The 26,810-nt window shown below is 45.9% G+C and overlaps 1 protein-coding gene across 8 annotated transcripts in view; it reads left to right on the forward strand.

Moving 5' to 3' along the window:
- The window catches only part of ANO2 (anoctamin 2), a 357,498-nt gene that overhangs the window by 183,214 nt on the left and 147,474 nt on the right, over positions 1-26,810 (forward strand). For all 8 annotated transcript variants that reach the window (XM_057702096.1, XM_057702095.1, XM_057702097.1 and 5 more), the window contains 3 exons: positions 6,025-6,185; positions 10,743-10,825; positions 17,447-17,557. In XM_057702096.1, the coding sequence (XP_057558079.1) occupies positions 6,025-6,185; positions 10,743-10,825; positions 17,447-17,557 (355 nt within the window). The remainder of the gene's footprint in view (positions 1-6,024; positions 6,186-10,742; positions 10,826-17,446; positions 17,558-26,810) is intronic.

Consider the following 26,810-nt stretch of genomic DNA (forward strand, 5'->3'; position numbering starts at 1 on the left):
AGAGACTGAAGGAGGTGACAGGCCCTGTGGTGGGGCTCTTGGGGATCCAAGAGACAGAACAAAGGCTGGTCCTGATGGAGAAGAGAGATGCTACAAAGAAAATAGGCACTTAAAAAGAGCATCCTTTAGGACTGACTGTGTACCTCACTCCCTGACTCTGGGTTTCCCTGGCTGTGAAATGGTGATAGTAACATCTACTTCATGGTGGTGTCGTGAGGACTAAAGTAGACAGCGTCTGGCACACAGCAAAATATTGATAAATTATTGTTGCATGAATCAACTTATGTGGAAATAGAGTATAAGAGACAAGAGACACTTAACCAACATTTAGAATTTAAAGCTCTTGCCATCTCCAGAACTGGCTTTGCAAACCGAAGCATCATTTGTGTATTTTACTTTTTTTTTTTTTTGGCCGTGCCTCGAGCCTTTGGGGATCTTAGTTCCCTGACCAGGGACTGAACACAGCCCCCTTGCAGTGGAAGCAGGGAGTCCTAACCACTGGACCACCAGGGAAGTCCCTCATTTGTGTATTTTAATACTCTTTCAGTTGCAAATGATAGAAACGCATGTGAACTAGCTTAAGCAAAAAAAGGGAATCTATCCTTAGGGTTCTGGTGGGGGGGCCCTCAGGGGACCCAGTGATAGGCATGTGACTAGCCCAAGGGACTGTGGAAATAGGGACGCGTGCTATTTACTACCTGTCTCTGATTCTTTCTAGTATTTCTTTGTTTCACTGCAGAGTTTCTCCATTGGATGTAGGCATTGCTGCTGGTAGCTCATGGGTGTCATATCTCAGAACTTTATACTTGATTGGTTCCAAGTGAGAAAGTCCTGTTGAGTCTTTTTGGCTTAAGTGAAGGCTCTGGGCCAGTCAGTTGTGGCCGTGGGGAAGATGACACTGGGCCAGCAGGGATGCTCCCTCAATAGTCTGGGGGATGGGGACACTGGTCAGCCTGCGTTGTCCACTGCAGTTGGGGTACAGATGCGGGAAGTCGGGGCCAACCTGAGTAAACGGCCAAGAGCTGTGCTCTTTGAGGAAAGCGTATCCTCCAGTGATAGGAACCAGGTGGCTCTTGCCACTGTGACTCTATAGAAAAGCTCTTGCAAATTAGAGAAACTGGGTATGGCCGTGTCAGTAGCTATCAAATAAAGCTAAATACTTTGGTGTAAAGGTAAAGGTTTGATATGTTTGTGTATAAAACTCTGCTCTCATCTGTCCAGGATTCTTGACTGGAGTTCTGGGACCTTTGTTAAAGGAGCTATATTTTCAGGGCTCTGCCTTCCATAGCATGAAGGAAGAACAAATACTTACCAAATTCCTGGTGTTAGTTGTACCAGGCATGGCGATAGGTGGCTTTTGTGTGCTGTTTCTTTGATCTTGTAGAGATCAGTGTTGTCAACAATAGCTGTTATTATTCTCACCTCAGAGAGATGGAGACATGAATGCTACATGAGGTCATCACTTAACTTGTCCAACTTCAGCAATTAAAAACTGTCAGGGTTGGCATTTGAGTGCTACCTGCTCCAGTGTCTTCGCGTTTTCCGGTAAGCGGTGCAGTCTTCCCCAGGGCTCTTACCCTCCTCGGCAGCCCAGGTGCTCCAGCTACCCCTCATCCCCGGTGCATCCTCAGAAAACACGGCTCAGTTGCTCAGTTGTGATCCCTGGGAAGCTGGGTCTCAGGTTGATCCAAGCTGAGGACTCCGTATCATGTGCTGAGAACCAACGCAGTGCAGTGGGTAGGGTATCTGTGTGCTGGTTTGCATCAGTACTTAGAACTTGTGCCCTGGTTCCCTACGCAGGAATGCATGTGACAGCGACCACTGCAGCTGAAAATGACCATGGTCTACACAAGCTGCAAAGTCATTTATCCTTGCACACGCGTGGACACCCATATACGTGCAGGTTTAGATGCGTGTGAAATGCGGACATTATCACTGCAGATGTCTCGGAGTGTGTGATGTTTTACAGACTATGGATAGCAGCCCATTAGTGGATTATAGAATCAATTTAATAGTTATCTTTTAAATGAACTAGAGTAAGGTAAGATAGAGTAGAATGAAATATATCATTAGTATTCATCACGAGAAGGAAGTATCAGAATTGTTTCATGACATTTACTTTAGTGATGTTAGTGTGTTTATGGAAGGAGGGTATGTATATGTTCACATACTGGAATCTGTTGTAAAATTTTTTAAAACTGTTTTTTAACTTTCTGTAACAAAAAAAAGTTTGAAATTGGCTGTTATAAAGCTTGAAATTTTGGTTGTAAGTTTTTCAGACTCGGGGTAGGGTGTAGCAGATCAGGAAGGTGTAAATAGAAAAAATTAAGCATATTATGCAGTGTTTGAGAACTGCTCCTTAATCATAGTTGCATAGCTCTCAAAAGTCCAGGTTCTATGGGCCTGATGAAAACTCACAAAATACCACTCCTCATCAGCAAAGGAATAGCCTCGACGTCCCAATACTGAATCCAAAGGAATTCGTACTCTTCTAGGGTCTGTGTCTATCAGCCATTCCTAAGCATGATTAAAAATTTGCACGTTTCATGGGATGATTTTAAAGGTTTCTAATTTTGGCACTGAGCCTGGAATTTAGCATCTGTGTATCACTTTAACAAATGTTTTATTTTGAAGACAGTATAGATTCACAAGCCGTGATAAAGATAGCACAGAGGGGCCCAGGGTACCCTTCATCCACTTTCCTCTAGTGATTATGGCTTATATAACTACAGTACAGCATCCAAACCAGAAAATTTACATTATGTGGAACTTTATTTTTATTTATTTATTTATTTATTATTTGGTTGTGCCAGGTCTTAGTTGTGACAGGTGGGCTCCTTAGTTGCGGCATATGAACTCTTAGTTGCAGCATGCGAACTCTTAGTTGTGGCATGCATGTGGGATCTAGTTCCCTGACCAGGGATTGAACCCGGGCCTCCTGCCTTGGGAGCACAGAGTCTTATCTACTGTGCCACTTGGGAAGTCCCATATGTGGAACTTTAAGTGGCACCTTTTATCACCAATAATAATGTGAGATGCAAGCATCACTTGTAAGTAATAATTCCATATGTGCATGATACATCTATAGAACCTTCCTCGACTTAGCAAGGGGTTGGTTGCATTTGTTCCCCATTGGCTTACATGCATAGGAAAGACTGGAACATTTGTTTAAAGCTGTTTACTCGAAACCATATTTTAAAAAAATGGTTAGTTTAGATCTGAGACCTTAATAGCAGATGTTCTGTCTGAATTTCCTGAATAATTGCCTCCCTTTGTGGCTAGTACAGCCCTGTGTCACCTGACTGGTGAGCAGTGGGTCACTTATTGAGAACACCACCCACTCTGGGGTCTTGGTTCACCTATGGTCAGCCATTCATCAGCCTTCTTCTGCCTCCCAGAGAAGATGATAGATTGAAGAGATACAGTATAGCCACTGTTACTTTTACGTAGGAATTTGTGGCTAGCACAGCTAGTGAATGACCCAGACCTGACTTCAGTTCTAGGGGAGCTTCCCCCATCTTTCAGCTTCTCTAGAGGCAGCCTCTTTCAGAGACTACAAAGTCCTTTTAATGCCATCCTAAGGCAGAATTTCTCCAGAACCCTGTTTAAATTGCTTGCATCAAAAAACCCAAAAGAGGAAACAAAAAAACCCCAACCCAATATACATAGAGCATCTGACTTCAAGCTTAAATGATGTGAGGAGTATCTGTACTACCATGGCTGCCATTTGTGCAACTGATTGGCAGTTGACTGCATTCTAATTTTAAAACCACTTAAATGTACACAGCACTTAAGTTTCAAAGTGCACCGAGTTGGGGGCTAATACTTTTTTTACTCCTGACCTTTTAGCATTGACTAGTATTGACTGAGATTAGGTGTTCTAGGATTACTCCCCCTCCCCCCACACCTTTATGTGTTAAAAAAAAAAAAAAAAAACACCTCTGCAACAAAGATATGAGAAGAACTCATGTCTTCTCAGACACGGCTTAGAAGCAAAGCTCTTTACTAGACTTTGTGCAGACTCACCATTTTCCATGTGAGCCTGTTTTCTAGGAGGTATATCTCCTCTCTGGGAAAGCAGCAACTCCTCCACCAGGCAGCCAACATGTGTCTGGCCCAGAAGACTTAAAATAAACCCTGCTCTCCAGTTACCAATAAGCTCATGCCCAGGTGAAGCTAGCACGGCTGAACTTATTATTAAGAAATTACTATTCAATATTCTTGACGTGAGTGAGTCACCACCCTTGACACTTGCCAGTGGAGAGCTTAGCAGCAAGTCAGTGGAGGAACTGGGATTTATCCTCAGAGACCTGGAGTTTCCATTCTCTCACACAGAAAGCCTTTCCCTGCCATGGCTCATAAAAAACAAGCCTGAAAGCTGGGGCTTGACGGACAGTGACAGCCCTGGGTGAATCCTTTTGACTGCTTAGCGATGGGGAACTAGATGTAGGCATCCTGCAGGTTTCTGGGTTTTATCTAATCCCGGGCTTCAGCACCCAGGTACCAGCTCCTTCCGCCGGCAGCCGCTTCCGACTGTGCTGTGCTCAGTAGCGCCCTCTGCTGCCTTTTTTGACGAAATCCAGCTGTGGCTTCAGCCTGGGATCCCCTGCCGCCCCATCACTGTCTCCTCCAGCTGCTCTGTGAGAACAGCCAGTGCTTCATTTTCATGAAGTCTCCAGTTCTCCACCCCTTTTCCCCAAACCATGAGCTTAGCCATCTACCCATCCCCCAGGGGTAGTGTTACACACCAGAGTGATGAGTTCATTCATTTTCCTACCAGAATGTAGTGTGGAGGGTTAACTGGGGAAGCCAGTTAGGGCTGAGAACGCTTCAGTTCTTATTTGCAAGCACTCCTAAGAGCCTAAATTTATTGGGTCCAGCTAATCACCTAATGAATGAATGGAATTTCAAATCTATCCATGAATCCTGTAATCAGAAATACGTTGAAAATAGGTGAGAATATAGGTGATGGTTGATTTGTGCTTCTTTCTCCGAGTATCTTGGAATCTAGGCTTTAGAAGAATTTGCCTTATTCTTCCAGCCTCCTTCATCCTGTCTTCATGGTTATTATATTTATTTATGTTTTTGCTTTTTAAAACTTTTTTTCATTTTTTAAAATTTTTATTGGAGTATAGTTGCTTTATAATGTTGTGTTAGTTTCTACTGTACAGCAAAGTGAATCAGCTATATGTATACATATATTTCCTCTTTTTTGGATTTCCTTCCCATTTAGGTCACCACAGAGCATTGAGTAGAGTTTGCTGTGTTATACAGCAGGTTCTCATTAGTTATCTATTTTATACATAGTATCAGTAGTATATACCTGTCAATCCCAGTCTCCCAATTCATCCCACTGCCCCTTTGCCTCCTTGGTATCCATACATTTGTTCTCCACGTCTGTGATAATTCTTATTAAGTCGAAGTTACTAATCCCCATCCTACAAATGGTTACGTGGCTAAGGCATTTAGAAATGGACTTCCACCCACCTGACTCCATTCTTCATGTGGCTTCTCCTTTCGGAAGGAGGAGCTTGTGCTGGTCCAGCTGCTCACTTGTGTTGGGTCCTGCGTGTGACCAGCCTTACACGTTGATGAGACAGCCCGTGCTTGAATGAGGATGAGGGAATCTAACCTCGGCAGGGGATTTAATCGCAGCTGTTGATGCTCCCCACCAACCCCGCAGACTCAGCACATCTCGAATGGACTTTATGTGCCATCATCCAATGCACAGCATCTCTGATAGATGGTCACTAACTTTCTGTTGGGCCACTTCTAGTGACAGGGGGCTCCATACCTCAGAAGATAGCCCATCCATTTTTTAACACAAGATATAAGAGATGTAAGACTAACACTCCCGAGGGGAGGAATCCAGTCCCAACTCTGTAACACACCTCGCTGATGGAGCTGCTAAGCGCAACCAGGGATTCGGAAGCGGAAGCTGTTTTGGGGGGCAGTGGACTTGGGGAGGGTCCTGCTGGAGCGCCACCACCCACACCCTGACCCAGCAGCCTCTGTCTTCTGCAGCAAAGAGATGTGTGACCAGCAGAATGCCTTCACCATGTGTCCCCTGTGTGACAAGTCCTGTGACTACTGGAACCTCAGCTCAGCCTGTGGAACGGCACGGGCCAGCCACCTGTTTGACAACCCTGCCACCGTCTTCTTCTCCATCTTCATGGCTCTGTGGGGTAGGTCATCACTATGAGGCTTGCTTCTATGGGGGGGGGGTACCTTTAAATAGGTACAGTGATCAAGCTCTAAAGCCCATATCCTTTGGTTTACTTCCTTTGTATTTAGTCCTTAATGTCTCAGGAAGTATTTTAGGGACAATCGCTTTCTTTCCTTTACTCATACATATGAGTAGAACTAGGAATCCCCTCTGTGGCTTTATATGTATTTTTCAAGGAGATAATATTAATCTTGTATTAATCTCATGTAGGATTTATTTGGAAATCGAACCCATGCATGCTTTGAAAACCCCAGCACATTCATAGGCACTTCCAGGTACATCGCCTAAGACGTGCAAAGTCCTAGATGTCATTTGGTGTCACAATCAGAGTGGTGGGGTGACTGCCATGGTCACCTTTATCTGGGGGTTAAAGTGGGCCCAGACCCAGTCTCCTGCCTCCATGTTCGGTGCAATTTCCGGGACACTGCGAGTGTAGACTGCAGAGATTTTACTTAATGCCAGAGGGATGTTTTCAATATTCTCACCAAAGGGATTTGTGAAGGAAGGAACAAATAGTTCCTTCATTTTCCTCCTCCTCCCTTCCCCCCAGAGTCTCAGGGTAATAAACTTTCTCTGGGCCACAGCCATCTGACCATAAACACACACACAGACACACACGCAGACACACACACATTCTATTCTTACAAACTAGAATAACCTGAAATAACCACCCTGTGGTCACTGGACATTTCTAGGAAGACACACCCATGGGTGTTAAGGAAGGGACCAAGGGGACATATTTCAGCCCATTGGGAGTAGCCACCTCCCTTTCACTCATCCATACAGTGCAGGCCCTCATCTTTCCCATCGGAGCACAGACCGACAGGGCCACGATCCTGCTGCAGAAACTGCTAGGTTTAGCCCGGACTCCACGCAACCTGGAGGACACGCCAGGACGGGGCCGTGAGTCACACATCCCGGGAGTGTGAGCAGGAGAGAGGCGAGGTCTGTTCCAGCACCGCTGCCAGAACTGGACCCAGTGGCCTCCATCTCCCGTGGGCAGCTCTACGTGGGTGGAGATGGAACTGGGCTGGAAAGATTCCAGTGAGACCAGGCCACAGAGGAAGGCGTCCAGGGGTGACTGTTCTCCCAGGGAGAACGACCGCTGCCCAGGGGCAGTGTCAACCCACAAAATAAGGGCAGGGAGTCGGAGGACATGGCACCTGTGGCCGTGTAGCGCTGGAACTGTTCACAGGAAGGGTCGGGAGAACAAAGTGAAGTTGCAGCTTGTGGCCTGGGCGGTCCCAGGCAGCTCTGTGCCTCCTTCTCAAAAATCAGCATCTTGTAATCACCCCAAATCCAGTTGAACTGATGGGAGCCCAGAATACACATCCATGTTTTGATATGTCACACCATCATTGCCATGAATCTATCTTGCAGATATTACCGTGATTGAGTAGCTGACGTGTAGTAACTCTGGTCCACCATCACTTAAGACCGTTCCTGGGATGTGTGTTTCCTTGTCGTAGGGAAACTTGGTTTTCAGCTGTACCTTCCCACTTTCAAATCCCAACAACTGCCTCTTTTCTCTGCTCAGTGGATGAACAGATACCTCCCATCCCTTCTGAGGTCTGCAACCATTTCCCCACCCCTGGCTCCTCTGGCTTCCTCTCACTTAGCAGCAGCGCAGGGAAAGCAAATAGGGTGGGATTGTGTCAGCGCTTCCTGGCTTAGCATTTGGCTTTGTTATTTTAACAGGCTTGCTGTGTGTTTTATGTGATTGTGTATTTGGTTACAGCAGCCATGAGCCCCTGGGCATGACTGCCTACAAATTACAATTAAAAATAATAGTGATACCTCTCATTACATGGTTATTATGATCCGTGGTACAGTGCTGGGTGGGCCTGGGCCAGGGCCCAAGCCAGCCAGGAAGAAGGCTGGGAGAAGTGGCGGGGCTGCTGGTGGGGCAGGAGTAGGGCTCCCTGAAACAGGTCAGCAGGACCCGGGGCTGGTGGAAGCGTCAGGCCTGGCTCCTCTGACGTTCTGCCTTCAAACTTCAGGGAACTTTGGGAAGACAGTGAAGTCCTGTTGAAGAGTAGGGAAGGGAGAAGCAAAGGGATGAGGTTAAGGACACTGGCTTCCGGGTCAGGTAGTCCTAAACTTGGGTTTCAGTCCCACCCTGTATCAGCCAAGGTGGACCTTACCCGGTGTCACTGAAGTCAGGCCTCTTAGCCAAGGTGCTGAGTAACCTGGGGCAGAGGGTGGTCCTCAAACTTGGAGCATCGCTGTCCTCATCTGTCAAGTGGGTGAAGTACCCTGTCCTGCCCTGTAGTGTTCTCTTGACCGCGAACGGGACGTGTGTGCAGAGCCCTGCACGTGCCTGGCACGTGATTCCCACCGGGAGCTGGGAGCTGCTTTCCATCGTCATGATGGTCCTCCGCGTCCCTGTGTCTCCCCCTCAGTGACTCTGTTGCCCTGTCATCTGTTCCCAGTCTGACTTCTCTCCTTCACAGAGACCACGGTCTATGTGCAGAGCCCTCTCAGGCACTGGGAACAGTGCAGGAAAAGGAGGGGCATCCCCCTTGTTTGGAGAGCATCCCCAGGCCAAGACCAGGGTCCAGAGGTCAGGATGCTCGCAGGTGAAAAGGTCTCAAATCCCAGGGACAAAAGATACAGATTCACCAAGTGAAACAAATGTAGCTTTAAGTAACCATCCACTCAGCCAGTCTGTTTGCTGTGCTCAGCCCTGTGCTGTGCCCCAGATGAACAGATGCAGGTAGGCGCCGAGGAAGAGTGTGCAGTCCTGTTACTACACTGCACACCTGAATGGCAGCTGCTGGTCCAACGCGGCAGGCAGTAGAGGGCACCCAGGCTCTTACCAGGGGTGGTGTTGATGGGTAGGGGTGGCCTCAGGGACTGTCACGCCCCTTGCTTTTCCAGGGCACCAAACCTAAGGGCGGCAGGAGTGCAGAGGAGCAGGACCTGGGAGACTGATCTTATGGGACTTGGTCAGGAAAGGATGAACTGGTCAGGAACGGAAGTGGGCAGCGCTGGAGGGTAGCATGGGAGAGGGTGCAGCTTACACAAGCTGGGGATGAGGAGGACAGCGAGGTGATGCCCTCAGCAGCAGTGCAGGCATGAGGTGTGTATTGACAAACAGTGGGAATAGATGTGGACAGGTGGGTTAGACCAGATGTACAAGGTCCCCATATCCAGAGGGGAGAATCTAGACAAGAGGCACCCCTTGTAAGTTTGCGGGTGCTGTTGACATCCTCCCTCTCCCCGCCCCTCTGCGCTCCCCAAATGCCATTGCTCTTCAAGACTCCGCTCAGCTGCTCTGGCAGCTGGTACCCCCTCTTCTGCATGCCCACAGCCTTTTATCTGTGTTGTTCTTAAGTCCCTGATCATTTTATACTTTGTCCTGTAGTTATTTAAAATCTCTTCTCATAGACTAAACAACTTGAGAGCAAAATCCACACCAGATTCTCCTAATCTCCCTCAAAATGTCTAGAACAGTGTTTTGTATATTGCAGGTACCTTAGGTCTAGGTTTTGTTTGTTTGCTTTTGGTTTTGTTTTGTGTTTTGTTTTTAGGATTAGGAATTCATTCAAGCTTGCTCAAATAGTAAAAGATTATAAGAAAGTAAGAAGCAAGCTCATGGATGCAGGGAATTAAATATAGCCAGTCCTCTAGGGAACTGGAAAGGGAGGAGCTATCAGAAACTTTTTCTTTCACCTGCTGCATGGTTTGTCCCAGTTCTGCTTCTCTTTGTAGCTCTTTGGGGTGAAGTTCAATTTTCAAATGAGAGAATCTGATTGGCCCATCAGCAGGCTCCGGATGAGGTGTCCAATCCTGGCATAAGAAGCCATGGCTATAGAGCCAAGGGAGCTGGTTCTTTCTGCAGCATGTTGGGCTTCCCTATGGTTGGAGCAGGCAAGCTGCCGAGTGTGTCAGATGGTAGGCATTCAACCAATATTTGCTAAGCAGTTGGAAGAATGAATGAATGACACTTCAGGGAGATGAGTCTCCCAACTGCATGTGGGATTGGGGTGAAGACTGAGACCTTGGACTCAGGTAGAACTACAAGGAGATGTTACGTAACCTCAGAATGAGATGATTTTGGCCCAGAGAAGGGAAGTTGTGCTTGGGGCAGAAAGATGGAGAAAAAAGTGAGAGTGTTGAGGAGGATGCAGGAGAAGAGGACGTACAGGGAAGATGAGGTTTGTCAAACAAGACTACAAACCATCAAACCCTTCCATTCTTAGTTCCTTCATCCTCCCATTCTTCCTTCATTTCTTGAGATCAGTGTTTACTCTTTTCTTAGAACCGAGAAATAGGAAAAAGGCTGTGTATGTGTGTGTGTGTGTGTGTGTGTGTGTGTCTGTCTGTCTCCCTTTAAATATATCTATTGGCCTATCCAGGGTGTGGAGCATTTTGAGTTGTTCCAGCTAGAAGTTGGGAGAAGGGAATAAATGCTTTAAAGAAAGTCCCTAAATTTGAAATTTATAAGTTTATCCCCTCTTGGTGAACCCTAAGAGTGCTCAAAATTAATAGAATTTTTTTCTTTCTTTTTAAGCTACCATGTTTCTCGAGAACTGGAAGAGATTACAGATGCGACTGGGCTACTTCTGGGACCTGACTGGCATAGAAGAGGAAGAAGTGAGTTCTGTTTGGGTCTTTGCTTTGCTTTGCCCCTGGGAATAGATTGTCTTGAGTGAAATAACCATATTTGCTATCACGGCAGCCAGTCACCTGCCAAGTCTCGCTGTGGCCCCTTTCCTAGCTTGGCTCCGTGGGCTAAGCCAGGGTTGATAGGCACTGAGGCCAAGAGTTGAAATCCTCTCTCTTCTCTTGAGCTGTAAGACTGTGGACTTGATGGGTTACCAGATGTCCTTGTGACCCTCAGTGGGAAAAAAATGGCCCAAGAAGCAAGCCTTGTGGTGACCTCGAGGTTTAACTCAGCATTCTTCCACCTCCCGTCTCGTTGGTGCTCGAGAGCATGAAGCCAGAGAATGTGACCCAGAGCATGGGTGGGTCCAGATGCTTCTGTGAGTGTGCTGAGGGTCAGGAGGAGGCATGGGTGCCAGGTTCCAGGTGCCTTGATGCTTATGGAGGAAGAAAGAACCACTAACCCAGTGCCCTGTCAGCCAGGACAGCATGTGTGAACTTGGAGCTGAGGGAAAGCACATGTTCTTCTAGAGTCTAGTCTTATGGACAGATGTTTAAACAAATTGACCTTCCCTTGGGGCTGCTTTGAGAACTAGGGCACCCGCGGATGTCAGTGAGTTGACGATGACCAGTGTGGGCATGGTTGCTCACAGTTATCTATTCCCATTGCCTGAACAGCTAACGTGAATGTCGGATAGGCAATTCCGATGCCATGGGCACTGTCGATGCAGTGCTAGGGACAGTGTCCAGAAGGACCAGGAGGTTCCCCCAAGTGCCTGAGTACCCCGTGCACAGGCTGGCCACAAGCATATGGTGGCTGCCTGGGAAGCAGGCCTTTTCCGTGTTCTCCACCACTCATTGATGTGCCTCTCCTTGGACTGGGGACCTCTGGCTTTGTGACCCTGATACTTTGTGACCACGCTAGTGAAATCCCTAGTTTAGTCTTGCTCTCAAGTCTGTATGACTCCTCTGTCTGTGATGTGACATCCTCTCTTCTCCTTAAAGTTCCAAGTCATCAGCTTGCCTTTGAGCAGGTGGGTATTCCATGACCTTGGATTGAGTTCACCCATGCACTCCATCCTAGTCCTGTGTGTTGAGCATATGCCCAGAGACTCACAGTATTGCAGATTCTGTGGCAAGTGCGAGAATGTACGGATGGATTCTGCCTTCAGAGAGGATACAAATTAATTAGGAAAAGAAGCCACAGAGAATAATAGAGGCAATTGTATTTCTTGCGGGGGGAAATGGCCAAAGTAGTGCTTCCCATGGAAAGAGCTGTCAAAGTTGGACTGTGTGGGTGATTTTGTCCTACTGGTTTGATTTGATTCCAGGAGACAAAGGGAGGAAAGAGGAGAGAGCAGAGAGTTGCGGCTGGGTGTGGGTAGGTGGTGGGGGTACAGCTCCTTCTCTCCTAAGGCAGGGTTTCGCAGGTCTCCAAGGAGGAGAAGAAGCAGCATCCTGGGATCCAGGCCTGTGCATGGGGGGCCAGAAACAAGCTAGGTGTGTCTTTTAAGTAGTGTTGAGGAAGCCAGCAATTATCTCTGTGAAAGAGGACATGTAAACGCACTCACACAGAGAAAGGCATCGTCAGGACTCAGTGCCTTTAAACGCTCAGCCCCAGGCCCCTGCCAGGAGTGAGACGCTAAGCCATTTTTGTTTCTGTAGCCAGGTTTCCAGTTTCCTGTTTAACCCGTTGAGCCATGGTCACTTCCTGAGAGGGGCGTGGTTTCAGGAACTCCTGTGCAGGCTGAGAGGGGCCTGGCCAAGCCTGGGCTCTCCCCTGGCGTGAGAAGCTGTTCCTGACGGGCTCTTTCTGTGAGGTTACTGGGGGCGGGTCAGTTCTGCAGCATCATCGATGTGCTCCTGCCTCCCACCCTCCACCCCGTGTGCAAGCCCGGGGCCAGGCGTGGCTGAGAGGAGGGACGGCAGCCGTGTCTTTCTTCCCATGTGTTTCGATTTTGGACTTGGATATGAAGCATGCTTTAAATTGAGTTGAATCTGAACATGCACATCAAGTGCCTGTTGTGGACCAGGTTTTGGTTTGGGAGGTGGAACTCTCTTAGACATTGTCTCTGAGCATCTCCAAAGGGTTGCCTTCAGCTGAGGGGCTATTTAGTCTCTGAATAATTAGAATACAATGGTGAGTTTGAGAGAAATTCCTTCTGGTCAAAAAAAAAATGCTTTTTAAAAAAAATCAGGATTTTGAAGACTGGTTGAATTTTAAGGAGCAGCAAAGGGAGGAGTGGGTACCCACAGGAGGAAACCGCCCACAGGAGCCTCAATCCAGGGAAGCTTGGTGTGTGGCTCAGAGTCAGCAGGGTACCTGGAAAGTCTAGTTGGCTGCAGGAAATAGGGTTGGGCTGCAGGAGGGGGCAGAGCAACAAATGCAGGCTGGTGGCCAGGCCAGGGAGGGTCCTGGTTGCTGGTCTGTGTCTCCTTAGGCCATTGGAAGGCATGGAGGGCAGGATTGGAAAGCATTGGTGACTTGCCCTAGGACTTATATGAAGTGTTGTGAGCAGGTTTAACCTGCATTTAAATGAGGAGCGAGAGGATGGCAGATACTACCTGGGCCTTGGGGAGAAGGATGCAGGGGTCCTTGAAGGTCATGATTAAAACTTTTCTCTCTTATAATCAGATTCTAGTCTCAGGAATCCTCCCATGGCCAGCTGTCTGGAACCCTCAGACAGCCTTCTTCCCTGTGGTCTTCACTAGGAAACACCCCCTGGGGGGCAGGGGGGGTGACTCCCATAGAGACCAGAGCCATCTACCCTCTGTCCCTCCCCCCTGGGGTGCCCCGTCCATACGAGACACCAAGGAAACCAGCAGGGAGGACGGGGAGGAGGCTGGAGAGCGCGCCTCCTGGGGCAGCAGCCCCCGGTTGAGGGCTCTCTCTGTGGAATGGGCTGGGACCCGAGAGACCCCTTTGGAGCCTGTTGGAGGAGGCTTGCCAAGCGTCAGGAGCCTTTGCGCTAAGGTGGATGGTCTTCAGCTCAGTGGCGCTTGATGTGCATGTTCAGATTTAACTCCATTTAAAGCATGTTTAATATTCAAGTCCAAAATCTAAACCCATGGAAGAAAAGACGTGGTCGTCCTCCCTCCTCTCAACCGATGACCTTCCGCAGTCAGCCCCCACGTGTCCCTGGGACCCCTCAGAGAATGTGGCCTTATCTGGACACAGACATCCTCCCTCGCCTCTGTCTCCCGTCTTTGTCCACCACGTCAGGATTTAGCTGCCCTCACGGCTTCCCGTCACACAGGACACAAAATCCCCTACCTCCCCGCCCCGAGCCCAGTGTGTGACAGTGTTCTCCTCCTGTCGGATCTTCCAGCCTCGTGGGCCTGCATTTTATCCGGGCTCCTTCCAGGCTTTGCACTGGCTCTTGCCTCTTCCTGGAAGGCTCCAGTCTCACCTAGCCTAAACTTTCTTGCCTAAAAGAAAAGCCTAGCCTTTTCCATCCCAACCAGAAAGATACCCTCCACTGGCTGGCCTTGCCTCAACCTCCATTCGGAAGCCGCCAGCCAGACATTTCTCTGGTTGCTCTTATCCCCACCTGCTGGTTTCTCACTTGTGAGTTTGTTTGCTTACTGGCACCTGCCTCCACCTGGAGATGTGCTCCTTGAGAGGCTGGGCCTGTGTAAGCCTCAGAGCCTGGAAAAGAACTCCCAAAGGCTCAGAGCGAGGTAGATGCTTCATAGCTCTTTGTTGGAGACATTTTTTTTATTAATTTTTTTTGGAGTATGGTTGCTTTACAGTGTTGTGTTAGCCTCCACTGCACAACAAAATGAATCAGCCACACACATACAGATAACCCCTCCCTTTTGGACTTCCCTCCCATTTAGATCACCACAGTGCATTAGGTAGAGTTCCCTGTGCTGTACAGGATGTTCCCATCAGTTGTCTATTTTATATGTAGTATCAATAATGTATATGTGTCAATCCCAGTCTCCCAATTCCTCCCACCCCACCCCTTTCCTCCTTGGTACCCATCCATTTGTTCTCTACGTCTGTGTCTCTATTTCTGCTTTTCAAATAAGATCGTCTACACCATTTGTCTAGATTCCACATGTATGTGTTATAATATGATATTTGCTTCTCTCTTTCTGACTTAAACTTTACTCTGTATGACACTCTCTAGGTCTATCCACGTCTCTACAAATAACCCAAGTGTTGGAGACATTTGTTGACTGGATCTCTGGGTTTACCTCTGTAGATCAGCAAAGGCTGGTCCTGAGCTGGCCTGGGGCCTTCTTTCAGGCCAACCAGGTGGAAGTAGCTTTGGGAAATAGTTCCCAGAGTCTTGGTGGGAGGGGTTATGTATTTGTGATGGTTTGGCATCATACCTGCCCCCATCCAGGGAGGTTGTGTTTAAGGGTGACCTGCCCATAGCTGGGTATATTGGAGCAATCCTCACAGGATCCAGATTCTGCTCTGACCAGGAGCTCAGTTGTCCAGGTCCTTGCCTTTGAGGAATCCTTTGACCTCACCTGACCTTCTTGGCTGTGAGTAAGGAGATCCTTGTTTGACCTGCTTCAGTTGGAAAGCAGAGAAGCCTAAGACTCTGCTTTGAGAGCCTCGGACTCCTGTCTATGTGCCAAGAGTGCTCAGCTTGTTCTAAACAGATGAGGAGGGTCTAAACCAGGGCCCAGAGTGCGGTGAAGTGGGCCACAGCCAACACCAGAGGGATGCAAGGACACTCCTCTACGTGATGTCATGTCTTTGGAAAGTCAAGGGCAGGTCAGGAGCCTCCTACAGCCAGTGGGAAAGGCCCCTCAGCTCCTTTGCAGAGGATGCAGCTGCCTTTACATGGGAGAAGCAATGCTCACTTGAAGGACTTTAGAATCCAGATCATGGCACTCGACAGAAAGACACGGCTATAGTTCTATAGTTAAAATCTTCCATAGGAATAATATAGAAGAAAAGCAACCAAATTTCAGAGGCCGTGGAGGAAAGCTTCACAGCACATCTCTCGAAGTGTTTCTGCAGGATGGTAATTGCTGGAGGCGGAAGGAGTGTCATGGGACACGGTGGGTTGAAGAAGATTCAGCAGGTGTCTTTGCAGGAGAATGTCTCAGGGCTTTCCTTAGGCTTGTTGCGACTCTCAGGTGACATATTGTGTGGTACTTCCCAACATTCTAGACCCTGGAATCCTTTTTTAGCTAAAACCCTCCTGGCACACACATTAGGAAATGCTTTTGGAGGATAGATGAAGGGGAGAGACCAAACGACGTGAGCTTCGCGAGCGTTTAGAGGTTTGTGTGCTCCCTGGGGTGCTATTTACCGTGAGAAACACAAATTAATACACACCGGGTAGCGGATTTTTATAGTCGGATAAAAAGACTTCCATGTGCAAAACAACTAGGAAATAATAAAAGAAAATTACGTAATCAAGAACTATGTGTCGTGTAAGCTATAAAACTCTAGACTATTTGAGAGGGGGGAGACTCCACCAGCTGTGTTTCAGCGGGCAGGGAAGGTCCATCTCTGAGGAGCCCGAGTGATGATGGAGAGCCTGCAGAACTCTGGAATGGCTCCTCCTCTGTTGTGTTGGTTATTCTTATTAGCCATGAGCCTAGTTTCTCCTCTCCGGCATCATGGCATGTCTTCAGAAAGCCAGAGACAGGTCAGGAGCCTAGCTTCTTGGCTTTTGGAACCTTTGAGGCATGAACAGTGATGAGAGAAAGTGTGTTCTCTGGGCCTGCTGGGAGCCAGCTCCGGAATTCCTGCCTCGGCATTCTCGGGAAATGATGCAGGAATGTGAGGTCCTCACACCGGTAGATATTGGTCCTCGGAAGCTGCAGGGAAGACCGGCCAGTGTGGCCAGGTGTACACTGTTAAGCTCTCTTTGAAAGTAAGCCATGCATCTTCCTGCCCCAGCATCTGCACTGATGGGACCGTGATCTTTCTGATGAGCCAGACGCTCTTTCCTATGCCTGGTGACTCACTATCCAGGTTTGTATTGCTCAGTGGCCCGGTGATGTCTCTTGAGCATCGATGTACTTGCCAATGAGTTACTCACCTAGACTGAACAGGAAACAGGTCCAGGCAAATGAGTTTTAAGATTCCCTGTGGCCACCTTTAACTTTGATGTTTATTGCTGCCATTTTTAGCTTTCAGGAGAATGGCGCAGGGAAGACGTTTGGTCCTTGCCCTAATTCCCAGCTCTGGGGCACATCTGTTTCTCCAGCTGGGATTTGGCTCATTGAAACTTAAAATTGAGACCTGAGGATAGATGGTGGGATGACCAGATGCAGCCCCCAGCTCTTGGTTAAACTGCTGTGTGTGGCGGTGTGGGGCTTCTCTTTGTATCAGCTCCTAGTTAACACTTCCTCTCTCCTTTCTCTACACTGGCGCCACCCCCAGGAACGTGCTCAGGTTTGGTTTTCAGTGTGGTAACCAGTGTTGTGTGTCCCCTCTCCCTGCCACGTTGTGTCCCTGGTCTAGATGCCTTGTGGTTGTGTGTGAGGTGGCCATTGTGTGTGGTGTGGCAGCTCTTGTCCCATAGCATCCGACCCCACATCCTGACTTACTGTCCTTGTGGTGTCAGGTTATACCCCGCAGGCCAAGGTTGGCCTCCACCTGTTCACTAACCACTCTGTGACTCTGGGTTTTAGGAGCATTCGCGACCTGAGTATGAAACCAAAGTTCGCGAGAAGATGCTGAGAGAGAGCAACAAGTCTGTGGTCCAGAAACTGGGAACTGGTGCAGTGGAGACTGAGGATGAGGTAAGATGCTGGCACCTGGTGCTCACCGTCCTTTTTATTTCTTAAGATCCTGCTGTCATTTCGCTGGGAACACCTTTGCGGATGGAGACTGGGGTTTGAGAAGGGCTGACAGGACGGAAAGAGAGCATGACCTCTCTCATTGCCCCGCAGGCAGAGCTCATGGGGAGTGGGGTTCTGCCATGACTTGATTTACCTCTCTTTCCTCGGGTGGTAAAGAGATGAAATGGGAGAGCAGGTCGGAAAAGAGAGAAACTGTTTCAGGCCTGGTTCCTCCGGACTCCATCGCCTATACACTGAGTAACCATAGCAACCACTGCCAGACCAACCAGTGCACTGACAGCTAACCTTTATTCAGTCCTTGCTGCAGGCCAGGCACTATTCTCAGTGCATGATATTATTTTATTCTCGTAATAAATTTATGAGGCTGGCACAATTTTTTCTGTAAATGAAAACTAATGAAAAAAGTTATGTCCACAACTTAAGTCATTGGCTGGAGGTCACCCAGCCAGTGAATGGCAGGTGGGTCTGGGACTCCAACCCAGGTGAGTCTCTGACCGTCTGGGCACCTAAGCACTATGCAAGGATAAATGGAGAAAAGGTTCTTAGGGCTGACAGAGGAAAATCCGCGCCTGTATTTGCCTGAGCTGCTCACACACTGTTCCTCACATTTCATTTTCTCTGGATGGGCCTCCAGAGTAGGGAGGTGAGGGTGAACATGGCTTGTGAGTCGTATTTCTGAGTTTTATGGTGGCATTCAGACATGGAAACAGACCTTCAGAATCTGTGCTGTGATCTGTAAATACTCGCGGTGCCTGTGAGGTGGGGGTACGTTGGGAGTGCTCCTCTTTGGCAGCTCCGGTCTGCTCTGAGCGCCACCCTTTTTTGAAACCAAGAGTGTATATGTGTGTGTTTATGTCTTTCCTAATCTGGTTCCCGAAAAAAGTCGAGATCGACAATCTGTTGTTTTTACATGTGTCTTTTCTCCATGTTGGATTTGAATTCAAATTTCATTTAATTTTACATTCTTTACGTTGGAACCATTCATGTTAACATGCAAATTTATTCAAGCACCAATACAGAAGAAGGTGGTGTTTTTGAGCCCAGAATACTAGCTTTCTTTCTTTCTTTTTTTTTTAAGAAAACAGAACTTAGAAGAGAAAGGGGGTGGCTGTCTAAGTTATTATTTCCCTAGAAAAAAAGTAAGTCCAAGACCACCAATTATTTGCGGAAATAATGAATTCATCCTTAGGAAAGGATAATCATCACCACCACCATCATCAGAAAGCAAGCATATTGTGTCCTGTTGGCTTTGGTAATCCCATGCAACCTTCTGTCTCCACCCCAGGGCAATATACAGTGGATAATTTTATGGAAATCACATGTAGCTTTTATTGACCACTGCCTCATTTAATTTTAATTCCATAGACGGGAATGCCGAGGAGCTGGAATTGCGTACATTGAGGCTGTGGTTCTGATATAAACACTGCTTGGATATATATGCATGATAGGTCAGATAACTTTCAGGAACCATGAATAATTGAAAAACATCTGAATGTATTATGAATGATACATATGTTTATGTTTTAGCATTCAACATCTATTTTCATTACACTGTTGAGAATGCAAAGCTCAAAGCATCTAATGCCTTGTAGGCACTGGGGGGAAAATGACCTTCCCAAATGAGCAGTGTAAGATAAAAATGGCCTGGAATTTGATTGTCAGCATCCTTCCTTGTTCCCTGCACCCTGTTAATATTGGAAATGCTTCTGTTCTTGCTGTAAGTCTAGCCAAATGTGGGAGATGAAGGGAGGAGCGCATGTTGCCGTCTGATGGGAGGGATGCTTCTCTTGTCTACGGGAAGACTTGAGGTCAACACCCATGGCAAAACAGGGCTCTAGGGGCACCGTTGTGGGTGGGATGTATAGGAAAGGTACATTCTTCTGGGAAGTAGACAAAAATCAAGAATCAAAGTCTAGGTGATGGTCTTGGACATGCTTCTTTAATCCCATAGGCTTACCTTGCCTCTGCCTTCTTTGTAACCCTGAGACTGCATGTCCCATCTCTCCTTATATTTCTTCCTCTTGAATGATAAAAGCTACCATTTATCAAGGCCCAGATGGTAGAGGAAATTAGCGAAGACAGAGCTAGTTGTAGGGGAGCTAGTAGTAAAACTCAGCTCCACCTGATCCCCAAGGCCCATTCCTTCTTAAAAAAATTTTCTTTTAAAGATACCAAGTCCATTTTATAAAATATCTTTATAAGTGATTTAATTCTCAGATCGTAACATTTAAATTATAGAATTCAGTGGTTTTTAGTATATTCACAGTTTTGTGCCGTCATTCCCATGATCTAAGTTTAAAATATTTTTATCACCTTAAAAAGAAACACTGCACTCTGGGAAGCACGTCATCTGCTTTCTGTTTCGATAGATTTGCCTTTTCTGGACTTTCATGTAAATGAAATCATGCACAATGTGGTATTTCTGTTCTTTCACTTAGCAAAATATTTTCATGATTCATCTATGTTGTAGCTGTATTAGTACTTCATTCTTTTTTATTGCTAAACAATATTCCATATTTTGGATATACCCAATTTTATTTATACATTCATCAATTGATGGACATTTGTGTGGCTTTCACTTTTTGACTATTATAAACAATGCTGCTATGAACATTTGTGTACCAGGTTTTGTGGTATGTTTTCACATCTTTTGGATATATACATAAGAGTAGAATTACTGGGTCATATGATAACTCCAGGTTTAACATTTTGAAGGACTGCTATAATATTTTTCAAAGTGGCTGCACCATTTTGCATGCCAACCAGCAATGGAAAAGAACTCAATTTCTGCACATCCTCACCAACACTTGTTATTTGTCATTTTTGTTTTATCTCTCCTAGTTGTGTGAAATGTTACTTCACTGTGATTTGAATTAGTATTTCCCTAATGACTAATGATGTTGAACATCTTTTCACGTGCTTATTGGCAATTTTTATGTCTTCTTTGGAAAAATGTCTATTTAAATCCCTTTCTCATTTTTAAAGGTGGGTTAATTGTCTTTTTATTATTGTATGAAGAGTTACTTACATAATCTGAACACAAGTCTCTTATCAGATAATATGATTTACAAATATTTTCTCCCATTCTGTGGATTTTTAAAATTTAATTGATGATACAGTTTGCTGCACAAAAGTTTTTTGATGTAGTTCAATTCCTCTGTGTTTCCTTTTGTAATTTGCACTTTTGTTCATTACTTAATCTGGTGTCATAGAGATACACTGCCAGGTTTTATTCTAAGAATTTTATAGTGTTAGCTCTTATATTTAGGTTTGTGATCCATTTTGAGTTAATTTTTGTGTATGATGTAAGTAAGGGGTCCAAATTCATTTTTTTGCATGAATATTCAGATTTTCTAGCCCCATTTGTTGAAAAGACTATTTTCTGCATTGAATTATCTTGTCACTCTCATCAAAAATCAACTCTTAGTCCCTCCCATCAGGAAGCATGCATGAGCCTCCTAGATAGCTTCCTCCACAAGAGGGTAGACAGCAGTATCAAGCAGTATCAGCAATATTTCATCTTGTGGAACTGAAAACCACGGCCACAGAAAGATAGAGAAAATGAAAAAACAGAGGACTTTGTACCAGGTGAAGGGACAGGATAAAACCCCAGAAAAACAACTAAGTGAATAGGAGATAGGCACCCTTCCAGAAAAAGAATTCAGAATAATGATAGTGAAGATGATCCAGGACTTTGAAAAAAGACTGGATGCAAAGATCAAAAAGTTTATGAAAGACCTAGAAGAATTAAAGAGCAAACAAACAGAGATATGCAACGCAATAACTGAAATGAAAAATATACTAGAAGGAACCAATAGCAGATTAACTGAGGCAGAAGGGCGAATAAGTGAGCTGGAAGACAGAATGGTGATAATCACTGATGCGGAAAAGAATGAAGAAAAAAGAATGAAAAGAACTGAAGACAGCCTAAGAGACCTCTGGGACAATGTTAAACGCACCAACGTTCGCATTATAGGGGTCCCAGAAGGAGAAGAGAGAGAGAAAAGACCTGAGAAAATATTGGAAGATTATAGTAGAAAACTTCCCTACCATGGGAAAGGAAATAGCTACCCAAGTCCAGGAAGCACAGAGAGTCCCAGGCAGGATAAACCCAAGGAGAAACACACCAAGACATATAGTCGTCAAATTGACAAAAATTAAAGACACAGAAATGTTATTAAAAGCAACAAGGGAAAAACAACAAATAACATACAAGGGAACTCCCATAAGGGTAACAGCTGATTTCTCAGCAGAAACTCTGCAAGCCAGAAGGGAGTGGCATGATATATTTCAAGTGATGAAAGAGAAGAACCTACAACCAAGAATACTCTACACAGTGAGGATCTCATTCAGATTTGATGGAGAAATCAAAAGCTTTACAGACAAGCAGCAGCTAAGAGAATTCAGCACCACCAAACAAGCCCTACAACAGATGCTAAAGGAACTTCTCTAAGCAGGAAACATAAGAGAAGAAAAGGACCTATAGAAACAACAACAAAACAATTAAGAAAATGGTACTAGGAACATACATATCGATAATTACCTTGAATGTAAATGGACTAAATGTTCCAACCAAAAGACACAGACTGGCTGAATGGATACAACAACAAGACCCATATATATGCTGTCTACAAGAGACCCACTTCAGACCTAGGGACACATACAGACAGAAAGTGAGGGGATGGAAAAAAATATTCCATGCAAATGGAAATCAAAAGAAAGCTGGTGCAGCAATACTCATATCAGATAAAATAGACTTTAAAATAAAAAATGTTGCAAGAGACAAGAAAGGACATTACATAAAGATCAAGGATCCATCCAAGAGGAGGAGATAACAATTATAAATATATATGCCCCCAATATAGGAGCACCTCAATACATAAGGCAAATGCTAACAACTATGAAAGAGGAAATGCAAGGCAGAAATAGAGACACAGGTGTAGAGAACAAACACATGGACACCAAGTGGGGAAAGCGGGGAGAGTTGGAGGGGAATGAATTGAGAGATTGGGATACCAAATTGTACACTCTAAATATATGCAGTTTATTGTCTGTTAACTGTATCTCAATAAAAGTTATAAAAAAAATCAACTCACCATAAATGTAAGAGTTTATTTCTGGACACTTAGTTCTATTCCATTAATCTATATGTGTGTCCTTAGGCCAATACAACTTCTCTTGATTAATTACTGCACCTGTGTAGCAAGTTTTGAAATTGGGAATGTGATTCTAAATTTGTGCTTCTTTTTCAAAATCGTTTTGACAATTCTGGGCATCTTACATTTCCATATGAATTTTATGACCAGCTTGTCCATTTCTGCAAAAAAAAGCAAGATGGAACTTTTGGTAGGGATTGAGTTGAATCTGTAGATTAATTCAGGCAGTAGTGCCATCTTAACAATGCTAAGTCTTCCAATCTATGAATATGGTATATCTTTCCATTTATTTAGATCTTCTTTAATTTCTTTCAAAAATGTTTTATATTTTCAGTGTACACGTCTTGCACATCTTCCATTAAATTTGTTCATAATTGTGTTATCTTTTCCTTGTGATTGCAAATATAATTGTTTGCTTAATTTCAATTTTGGATTGTTCATTGCTAGTATATGGAAGTACAGTTGATTGTTTTAAAAAATAATTCTTTAATATCAAATTGTCAATAAGTGATCAAATTTCCATTTCTCTCTCTCTTTTTTAAAAAAGTTTGTTTGAATTAGGATTTAAATAAGATTCCCTCAATTAAATTGGGAAAATATAGTTGATTTTTGTATGTTGATTTTATATCCCACAACATTGCTGGATTCGTTTATTAATTCCGATACTTTTTAGTGGATTCCTTAGGCGTTTCTATTTATAAGATCATGGCATCTTGAAGAGAGAGAGTTTTACTTCTTCCTTTCCCAACCTGGATGCATTTTTTTCTCTCTCTCCATCCTCCGTCCCTCCCCTCTTTCTTTCTAATTGCCCTGAGTAGAATCTCTTGTACAATGTTGACTAGAAATGATGAGAATCAACTTCCTCGTCTTATTCTTGATCTTAGCCTTTCACCATTAAGTATGAAGTTAGCTGTGACCCACTGCTCTCTAACTCTCTTTATAATGCTTCCCTGAGGAGGATTCATATCATATCATCAGGTGGCCAAGCCCATCTCTGGTCTCTCCCACCTCAGCTGTCAGGTGGGGAGATTGGATTGTAGCCTCTGCATTTCTGAGAGTCGGTGCTTTTCTTTACTGATGTGAATGATCATGTCAGTCGTTAGCCCATAACTTTTGGGCATAGATGGTCTCATTTATTTTAGGTGATGGTAATTGGGCTGTTTTAATATCTACTGTTATCATTTTCAAGGGTGAGGGCATAGTGAGGATGGTAAAACGATGAGATTAGAAGCAATATTTATGGAGTGCTCACTCTGTGTGGGTCTTTACAGGTTTTATTTCATTTAAGTCTCAAAACCATTATTATTTCCAATTTGATACATGAGGAAGCTGAGGCTTATTTATCTATTATAGAAAGAAGGAACTTGCTCGATGCTTATGTATGGCCAGACAGTCTGACTCCAAACAATGCTGTTGAGCTCTACGCTCCTCTGCCTTTAGACTGTGTGCTCTCAACAGATCCTCAGACACCCCTGAAGAATCCTGCTTGGTTCTTCTTCCTTATCCTGAAGGCAGGAAGGAATGTGGTATTTGTTGGAAAGATGGGTACGAGACAACTGGCAACCCTACTTTTTCTTTAGTGGTTTTGTGTAAACTTTGGTGGGCTGATGCTGTATTTGCACTGAGGACACCAGTGAGTAGAATTAGCTCAGTTGCCAGCAAGAGGTTCAACAGACAGTAGGGAGAACTGGGGACTGTAAATGCAGAGATATATTGTGTTTGGAAGAATACGGAGCTGGGACTTCTAATAAAAGAATAAGCTTGGTTTATTTACTTATTTTTCTCCTGGATTAGTTGGAATCTTTTCTGGAATAGTCTATCCTGGACAGATTTGCAGGTTTCCTCAAGTTTCCCTCCAGGGCAAGATTTTTCTCTGTTCATGCAAGATGATAAAGCTCTAAGTTGAGAACAGCTGGCGAGGGGCTGTGACTTTCGGGATTGGCGGGCGGTCCTGATCTTTGCCTCCCACCCCTCTGACCCTTCTTGTCCCAGCCATACCTCCTTTCCTTTCATAAACTTCGTGCTAGTGAGGATGTCATGAGAAAACAGAGCTCGTGCCCCATAGTTCAAAAGAGGGGAAAAAATCCGAGGAACTGATTATAAAGGTGTTAGAATTGGGGAAATGAAGGCAGACGGGCTGGTGAGGTGAAGCAAAGATTAGCACCGGGGGGGGGGGAGCTGCTCCCACCTTTAGGGCTGGAAGGACCAGGAATGAGGTTGGTGTCACCAGAACTCAGTGGGTGCAGGAGGTGCAGCCCTTTGTGGAGATGCCCTCTGAAGCAGGTAGAGAGGATGAAGGAGAAAGACCCTGAGTTTCCCCCTCCTGCCTTTGAGTCGAACACCAGTGCCCCCCATTGGCCAAATCTAACCACAAGTCCGTTGATAAATTACTCTGATTAATATAGCTTTTAGGGTTTAGCATCTGGCAACACGGAGCAGAGGAAGGGAACAGCGGAGAGTAGATCTGAGGAGCAAGTGGCAAAGGACTGGCACAAAGATCCAGCCATAAGTCAGCATCACTTTGGGACCTACTAGCCACGGATGGATCACTTGTACCAGGTCCTTGCACTGGGGAGTTGAGAGGCTTTTGGGGGCTAGAAAAAAAAATCTGGCAGAAAGCACAAGAATGCTGGCCACTGACATAAGGAAAGCATATGTGAGTGGTCAGTGGCTCCAGTGGTTCCTGGGCTGTTGAGAATGTTCATGTGGGTGGGGAGGGTGTGCTATGCTGTGAGTGTGTGAGGGTGCATCAGTGTGTGTGTGTGTGTGTGTGTGAGAGAGAGAGTGCCATCGAAGTGACACAGGTGGGGTCAGATACCTGAAGGCTCCAATGAGGAGGGAAAACATATTTTTATGTCAGGGAGCAAAGAGCACGTGACAAGCTGGGGAAATGGCACTGGTGGGTCCTGAAAGAGTCTTCTACAAAACTTGTCACTAAGGGGACTTTACAGCAAAATCCTGAATGTTTATCGAGCGTGGGTGCAGGTACCTGCCCCCGCCCCCGCCTGGCTCTGCCTGTGATGCCGCATTTAATGAATGTTTTATGGGGAACAGTTGCCAAGAGGAGGCTGGTGGATAGACGGGTGTTAATTTACTGCTCAGCGCACCACCCTGGGGACAATTATTTCAAAAGGAAACTCATCTAAAGTTAAAGTATTGAAACATTTACAACAGATGCCTCTGGCAGGCGCAGCAAACAAACATGTGGAATAAATTATGCATCGTTGAAGACCTGTGCTGGGAGGCTGGACCCCAGCAGGAGGAGGCTGGGAGCTGTCAGAGCTGGGCAGCGGTCCGTCTGGGCGCTCACTTGGGGCCGAGGGGCAGTTATCAGAATGTCCTGTGGAACACAGTTCCCTCAGGCCCTCCTTTGGAGGCACTAGATACCTAATGACCATTAGAGGATCAAAAAAACCCCATAACTCTAAGTAGTTCTCTCAGACTCTTCTCAGGGATGAAAAAGCTTCCTCTTTGGGAAAGGGAAACCCTGGGAACAGAGAGACACTCGATTGGCTGAAGTGTCACATAGCAAGGAGCTGAGGGGAGGCTGCACCCCAGGCCTGTTTCTGGAGTCGAAGGCCCCTCCTCCTCTCTATTCTCTTCTGTTTCATGGGCTTTCAGCGTGAAGGCTGAGCTCTGCATCTTGGGTCCCGTCTGGGCCTCCATCCTCGCCCACTGTCCTCAGGAGCTGAGGGGTAACCGGCGGGGAGGAGGCCGAAGGGCGGCCAGAGGAGCCGGGCCTGTGGCTCTCAGACCAGCCCCTGGACGGGCAAGGACTGACCGAGGCCTGGTCAGCTCTGAAACCCTGCCACTCGTCCCTGCTCCCCCTGGATTTCTCATACTTGGTGAGAAGGACAGGGATATAGGTCACTGTGTGCAGGGTAGCTCCCTGGGTGGAGCACAGCTTACGAAGGAGAATTGCTACCGAAAGCTGCCGCCAGCAATTTTATGTGCGTTCCTTTTTATTAATTCAATTTAATTTTAATTTTATCGGTTTGCTTATTGATTGATTATTAGTTTCTTTTAATTAATTAATT

Source organism: Hippopotamus amphibius, chromosome 12 (assembly GCF_030028045.1).
Source record: "Hippopotamus amphibius kiboko isolate mHipAmp2 chromosome 12, mHipAmp2.hap2, whole genome shotgun sequence".
NCBI lineage: Eukaryota > Metazoa > Chordata > Mammalia > Artiodactyla > Hippopotamidae > Hippopotamus > Hippopotamus amphibius.